An 8,179-nucleotide genomic window follows, 5' to 3' on the forward strand; every position below is an offset into this window, starting at 1 on the left:
TAGCAATGGAAAATAGTCTTTGCGGGTCACTTTGTTCAGCTTTCTATAATCCATGCATACCCTCCAACCGGTGACAGTTCTTGTGGGGAACAATTCATTTATATTATTTGTGATCACAGCTATGCCCCCTTCTTTGGGACACATTGTACCGGAGAAGTCCATGAACTATCAGAAATTGGGTACACAGCCCCTGCATCTAGCCACTTGATGATCTCTTTCTTGACTACCTCTTGCATGGCCTCGTTCAACCTCTTTTAATGTTCCACGGAGGGTTTGGCATCTTCCTCCAATATGATATTTTGCATGTAGAAGGCGGGGCTTATACCCCGAATATCGCCCAATGTCTAACCTATTACCTTCTTCCTTTGATGAAGCACCGCAAGGGTGGAATCTACCTGCACGTTAGTTAAGCACGAAGAAAGAATAACAGGTAATGTGGAACAAGGGCCTAAGAACTCATACCTGAGGTATGAAGGCAAGGGCTTCAACTCTAATGTTGGTGGCTCCTCGATTGAGGGCTTTGTTGGCGGAGTCTTCCGGTTCTCAAGGTCCAAGAAAAGTTTACGGGGTCCATATGTGTAGGATCCTATTACTTGCAAAGTATTTGCACATTCTATCAAGCCTGCCTTCTTATCATCCTAATGATTTAACAACACAGCTTCCAGAGGGTTTTCTACATTGATCATAGCAATCGTGTCATCAACAATCGCCTTTGTCACAAGATCCACAAAAGAGCATACTTTGTTGCTCTTAGGCTGCCTCATTGACTTGCACACGTGGAACACAACCTTTTCATCGCCCACCCGGAAGTTGAGCTCACCATCTTCCACATCAACCAATGCCTTACACGTTGCTAGGAAAGGTCTCCCCAATATGATTGGCACCTCATAGTCAACCTCACAGTTGAGTATCACAAAATCTGCGGGAAGTATGAACTTATCGACCCGAACTAGCACATCATCAATTATCCCCAATGGCATATTCATTGTTCTGTCCACCATTTGTAACCTCATGGAAGTAGGTCTTGGTTTCCCAATCTCCAATGTCCTGAACACAGAATAGTGCATCAAATTAATGCTCGCTCCCAAATCGCACAAGGCTTTGGCGAAATTGGCACTACCGATAGTGCATGGAATTGTAAAGGCACTGGGATCTTCTAGCATTGTAGCCATAGAATGCACAATGGTACTCACTTTATGTATCATTTTGATTATCTCACAGTTCATTGACCTCTTCTTTGTTACCAAGTCCTTCATGAACTTGGCATATTCCGGCATTTGTTCTAGAGCTTCAACCAAAGGTACATTTATGGACAAACTATTCATCATACCAATGAATTTCTTAAATTGGTTTTCGTTGTTTTGTTTTGCGATCCTTTGAGGATATGGTGGAGGAGGCCTTGGCAAAGGAACCTTGGCTTTGGGCACTACCGGATCTGGTATGTCTATCACGTGTTCCCTAGACGGGTTCACATCATCTTGTGTCTCATCCACATTTTCATCAATGTCTATCCTCACTTCATCGTGCACATTCTCATAATTTCTTGGCTCATCCTCTTCTTGCACAACCACATCATCATTCACGATCTTTCTTGGATTGGAGGTACTAGCAACTCTACCTCTACCACTTCTTGCAGTCACCGCCATAGCATGGCCAGTATTGTTTCCACCCTTTGGGTTTACTACCGTATCACTTAGTAGTGCCCCCTTAGGGCGATTATTCAAGGCTTGAAAAATTTGACCCATTTGGACTTCCAAGTTGCGGATAGAAGTGTTGTGGGAGGCTATTTGGGCATCAGAGTCAGTGTTTGTTTCCATTATTTGCTTGAACATACTTTCTATCTGTCCCATCTCATTGTTGGAAGAACTTTTCCCTTGTGACGGATATGGAGGCGGGTTGTTGGGTTGTTGATACATTGGCTGCCTTTGAGGGCCCAACCTCCGATTCCCTTGATTATTGTTGTTCCAACCCCCTTGGTTTCTATTGCCTCCCCAATTACTATTATTGTTGCCACCCCAATTGCCTTGGTTATTTCCTTGATTCCCCTAATTTTGATTGTTGTTTCCCCAATTGTTCGAATTGTTGTTGTTATCACTATTCCAATTCCCTTGGCCTTGGTTGCCCCAATTTTGATTGTTTCCCTGTGATCTCCATTGTTCTTGATTTGGAGCATTGATCCGTTGACCTTGGTAATTGTTCGCATATTGAACCTCTTCACATTGATCGTCATAAGCATCATCTTGGTCATACCCACTACCACTTTGCTCAAATTGATCCTGATTGTGTTGCACTTGTTGACCTCTTTGTCTCTTCTTGTTAACCATTACATTCACTCCTTCCATGGCATTTACTTGCTTTGGCCCCTGAACCTGCTAATGTTGTGCCTTGGCTAACTGATTCATGGTAGTTGTCAACTCTGCTATGGCTTGTCCATGATCATGTAGGTCCTTGTGAAGGTGGATAACATTAGGGTCACCCCGAGGAACATTGGCCCGACTTTTCGAAGCTGAAGAGGTGTCCTCCATCTCATCTAATATTTTACATGCTTCTAAATATGGCGTGTTCATGAAGTTACCCCCTGCGAGCTGATTCACCACACACTGGTTAGCTGTGTTGATACCCCTATAAAAGGTTTGTTGGATCATTGCTTCAGCCATATCATTGTTGGGGCACTCTTTGACCATTGTCCGGTACCATTCCCAAATCTCATGTAACGGTTCATTTGGCTCTTGTTTAAAAGCAAGGATTTCATCTCTCAATGATGCCATATGTCCCAGAGAAAAGAACTTCGCTATGAACTTCTCGGCCAACTCATCTCAAGCGGAGATGGAATGGTTGGGTAGCCTCTTAAGCCAATCTAAAGCCTTCCCTCTAAGTGAGAAAGGGAAAAGGCTTAACCTCAAAGTGTCCTCAGATACATTCGCCTGCTTGCTCCTCCAGCATGTGTCTACAAAACCTTTGAGATGCTTATATGCGTTCTGATGTGGAGCTCCGGTGAAGAAACCCATTTGTTCCAGTAGAGTAAGCATGACATTGGTTATTTGAAAATTGCCCGCCCGAATCCGTGGCGGGACAATTGCACTTGCGTAGACTTCATTGGGCAACACCCGGTGTGCTGCCCTTGGAGGAGGTGGGGGAGGGTTTTGAACGTTGTCATGAGGTGGGCGACCTCTTCTTTGTACTTGAGGTTCAAGATGAAACCCATCCACTTCATTTTCATCTACCTCCTCCCCCTGAGGAATATGTCCGAGGATCTCGTTAAGAGCCATTTGGTACCTAAAAGCAATTGACACACAAAAATTAGAAAAACGGAAGGAAAGAAAAACAAAACACACAAATATTTAGATATATAGCTAAGACTGTCTAACTCCCCGACAACGACGCCAAATATTGGTCGATGCCAAACCTATACCACTATTGAGTAGCGAGGATGGTCGATGCAGTTTTACCCAACAAGGTCGGGATCGAATCCACAGGGAGTTAATTGATTTGGAATTAGGTTTATATCTAAGTCTAGATGCGTGTTTTGTTCCTAATTGCACTTCCAAACATGAAGGTGTTGATTCTACTTCTATTTCTATTTCTATTGTATGCTAAGATTAAAGCTATGTACAATATTTTGATTTTGGTTTTCAAGTGTTTAAAAGGACTAGGGTAGCGACTTCCTCCTAGGTGGACATCTAACGGGTAGTAAGAATCTAGGCCAAGCTTGATTAATTTTGGATCATAATATAGCTATCACACCTAAGTACTCACTCTATATCTCTCGATAGTTTGAGTGATTTTGCCCAATTTGGCTTTCTCAAGTCCAACTGGGTATTCATGCAAGTCATGTGATATTAGCTCAAGTCGGGTATTACTATCTCTAGGTTTAACCCTTTAATTGGGGCTATCAATTTTTTTAGTTCACTCCAATTCCTTGTTAGCCTAGTTTTCCCAGACTTAATCCCTCTTTCTCAAGAAGAGACCAAATCATAAAGGCATGAATCAGTGTTTGCAACCATTAAGTCTATAATTCTAGCAAGAACTAGGCTAAATATCACTAACCCATAAATATTCAAGCCCCAAAATTCAAGACCCATTAAATATCCACACTAGGGTTGAGTCACAACCCTAGCTATGGGTCTATCTGCTCATAATAATAGCAGAATTCAAAGATAAAGAGAAGATATAATCCATAATACTAAATTAAAAGATGAAAATCTAATGTTATAAGGTAAATCTTGTACCAAATTGCCCAAAAAGGAAAACCTAGCCGCCTCACGTACTCGGCAAAAACATACATAACCTAAAATTGACAAAAAGATCTATTTATACTAAGCTAAAATTTTCGGACAAAAATACCCCTGCGGAAGTTTCTTGGCCGCGTAATTCTGATCGCGGTTCGCGTTTCTTCACATCTGAACCTTGGTTGAACCTTGTTTCGCGGACCGCATAATTTTCACCGCATCCGCGTGAGAGACTTCCGCAGCCGCGTAACTTTGACACGGACCGCCATTCTCATTTTTGCTTGAATTATGCACTCTCTGAACCTTAGCAACCGCGGTCCGCGAAATTCCCATCGCGGTCGTGCTGGTACTTTCGCGGCCACATCTTCTTGTCGCGGTCCGCATTCATGTTTATGCCCAAAAAACCATCTCTGATTTTTCATATCGCGGACCTCGAAATAATGGCCGCGTCCGTGTTGATACTTTCGCGGCCGCACTTTTTTGTCGCGGTCCGCGTTCCACAGCTCTTGGCCCAGTTTTGGTTTTTGTTCAAGTTTTGACTCCTTTATGAGTTGATTAGGGCTTCTTTGGCTCATTTTAAACAATCCCTGCAAGCAAGCATATTAAGTTAATTTCTGGGAATACCTTCACGCATTTTTGGCCCAAAACACAAGTAAAAGAGAGCAATTAATAGGCTAAAATCCCTACTTATCATCTAACCATTACTTGGCAGACAAAAGTGGTTACACTTGAATCATAGGATTTGAACAAATTATCATACGATGAACTTTGAGGAGAACTTATAGCCGTCGAGAAAACTCATCTTAAGAAAACAAACCAAGAAGAAAAGAAGAAAATAGTTGCTTTCAAGGATACAACTGAAAGAGCAGACAATGATATTGATGACGACCTTGACGCTCTTCAAGAAGAAATTTCCATGGTATCAAGGAACACGGATGATTTAATGAGGAGATATAGGAATACAAGAAGAGGTAGGATACCACCTAGGCGAACTAGGCAATATAACGAACAAGACAAAAATGATGGCAAATGCTATGAGTGTGGAAGATTTGGGCATGTTCAAGCTAAGTGTCCTGATCTTAAAAGAAAGGTTTCCTAAGTTTTAACAAAAACAAATCATTTGAAAGCTGGAGTGATGAAGACAGTTCATAACACGAAGAGATAGAAAATCTATGTTTCATGACAATTCTGGAAAACGACATGAACAAACTCTCAGGGTGCTAGACAGATGAGGACACTTTAGATGACGAATGCAAAGATGACAATGAGAACTGTTTCATGGCGCGAGGTGAAACAAGTGAGGTAAGATCTTATAACTGTGAAAGATATAATGAATTACAGGATATTCTTGACCTTACTTTTAAAGAGTCTCAAAAAATGATGAATGAACTAAAGAGACTCAACAAAGAAGCAAAAGACTAGAAACTTAAGCTTGAAGTATGCGAAATTGAAAAAGAAGTACTTCAAGATGAGTTTCAGGAATTGCAAATGCAACTCAATGGCATGCGTAAATCCACCAGTCATAGTTCTGTCAAGTCAAACCAGGCGACTTACAAGTCAACTAGAGAATGACCAGCCAAAACAGAGTCCACTAGTACTAACACAAATGAAAGATCCAAAAATGGATCAGGACTTACGTGTCACTACTATAACAAAAGTGGACATAAATATTCTTTTTGTCGATTTCGTAAATCAAATGTCTCAGGATGGATTTGGAAACCCAAAATCAATCCTGAGTCCAGTAATACTAACCGACAAGGACCCAAGCAAGCTTGGATACCTAAAAGGAAGTGATAATTATGTTTTGCAAGAACACCACAGACGGAGTCGCAAAGGAAAATGGTACTTAGATAGTGCGTGTTTCGGTCACATGACAGGTGACAAAAACCTGTTTAAAGAAGTTAGAAAAATAGACGGAGGAAGTGTCAAATTTGGTGATGACTCAAAAGGAAAAATAGTTGGTACCGGAACAGTTCCTTTCAATAATAATTGTGATATCACTGAGGTTTATCTTGTTGACGGACTTAAATACAATCTTCTGAGTATAAGTCAGCTATGCGACTTAGGGTATGAAGTAAAGTTCAAGAAAACAGGTTGTGCTATTGAAGATGAGACAGGTAAAACAATCCTCCCAGGTAAACGATATGGAAATGTCTATATTCTTGATGGTTTTGAAAATATAGATGGTTTTATTTGTTAACATCCATATCTGATGATCCATGGTTATGGCATAAAAAAACTTGGTCATGCAAGCATACATCTGATAGATAAACTTTTCAGGCATGATTTAGTTATTGGTCTACCTAAACTCAATTTTTCTAGAAATTATGTATATGATGCATGTCAGATTGGTAAACAAACTAGAAACTCTTTCAAAAATAAAATATTGTATCTACTTCAAAGCCCTTGCAATTGCTTCATATGGACTTATTTGGACCCACTAGAACTGCTAGCATAGGAGGAAAACGATATGCCTTTGTTATTGTTGATGATTACTCACGCTTTACTTGGGTGATTTTTCTATCTCACAAAGATGAAGCTTTGAAAAATTTTGAGATCTTCTATAAAAAGGTCGAAAGAGAAAAAGGGTACCTTATTACAACAATTCAAAGTGATCATGGGGGAGAATTTGAAAGCAGAGCATTTGAAGATTTCTGCAATGATCAAGTACTATGATATACCCACAATTTCTCTGCTCTAAGGTCACCCCAACAGAATGGAGTTGTTGAGCGAAAAAATAGGACTTTACAAGATATGGCAAGAACTATGATACTATAATATTCGTTGTGAAATCACTTCTGGGCAGAAGGAGTAAGTACAACATGTCACATTCTCAGTCGATGCCTCATAAGACCCATCTTGAAGAAGACTCCTTATGAATCATGGAAAGGTAAACGACCCAATATAAGTTACTTTCATCCGTTTGGAAGCAAGTGCTTCATTCACAATAATGGTAAGGACAATCTTGAAAAATTCGATCCAAGAAGTGACGAAGGTATTTTTCTGGGTTATTCATTAAATAGTAGATCCTTTAGAGTCTATAATAAACGCACACTATGTGTAGAAGAATTAGTACATGTTACTTTTGATGAAAATAATACTTCGGCCGAGAAAGGAATTATTGCAGGTGATGAATATCAAATTCAAAAAATTCATGAGACAAGCAAATCTCAAGAGTCGACTAATAAACCTGATGGTGTAATGGATACAACTAATGAGATTGGAAACAGTCAATCAGAATCTCCGAAGGAGTCAACTACTCATACAAGTACAATTCGTCCAAATGAATGGAGAGGTGAACCAGAATATCCTAAAAAGTTTATCATAGGAGACCCAAGCGAAGGAATGAAAACCAGGGGAGCTGTCAAGAAGAAAGCAAACATAGCACAGATTTACTAGATTGAACTAAGGGTGGCAAGTGGGCCGGGCCCGGTCCTAAGTGGACTTTGCGGGCCCGGTCCTAAGTGGGCCGGTCCTATGCGGTCCAGTCCTAAACGGTCCCGGGCTTCGCGGGCTTATTGCTGGAACCGTCTCGGGACCGGGACCACGAACTAACGGTCCCGGGTTAAGTGGGCCGGTCCCGGGCCTAAGTGGGCCTAAACGGGCCCAACAAAAACTTTCTATTTTTAATTTTTTTTTATAGAAGTTAGAGAAAAAAAATAGTAATAAAGATATATAAGCTTTATTCGATTTATATACCATATATACATCTTAAAATATATATATACTGTATTATATATACATACTATACATCTTAAAATATATATATATATATATATATATATATATATATATATATATATATATATATATATATCTTAAGATATATTATATATACATAGTATACTAGATATATATATAGTATAGTATAGTAGATTTTAAGATATATATATACATCTTAAGATGTATAAGCTATATATATATATAGTAAGATGTATATATAGTATATC

General features: G+C 39.8%; 1 protein-coding gene across 1 annotated transcript; it reads right to left on the reverse strand.

The window, feature by feature from the left end:
• Nucleotides 1–638: 638 nt before the first annotated feature.
• Nucleotides 639–1,916, reverse strand: LOC138901227 (uncharacterized). Its single transcript, XM_070188973.1, has one exon. The coding sequence runs from the start codon at nt 1,914–1,916 to the stop codon at nt 639–641; it is 1,278 nt and encodes a 425-aa protein (XP_070045074.1).
• Nucleotides 1,917–8,179: the final 6,263 nt, after the last annotated feature.

Source organism: Nicotiana tomentosiformis, chromosome 11, assembly GCF_000390325.3.
Source record: "Nicotiana tomentosiformis chromosome 11, ASM39032v3, whole genome shotgun sequence".
Lineage (NCBI taxonomy): Eukaryota > Viridiplantae > Streptophyta > Magnoliopsida > Solanales > Solanaceae > Nicotiana > Nicotiana tomentosiformis.

Excerpts from the sequence above, each read along its gene's own strand:
- LOC138901227 (XM_070188973.1), bottom strand. The coding sequence starts at position 1,916 with ATGTATCAACAACCCAACAACCCGCCTCCATATCCGTCACAAGGGAAA.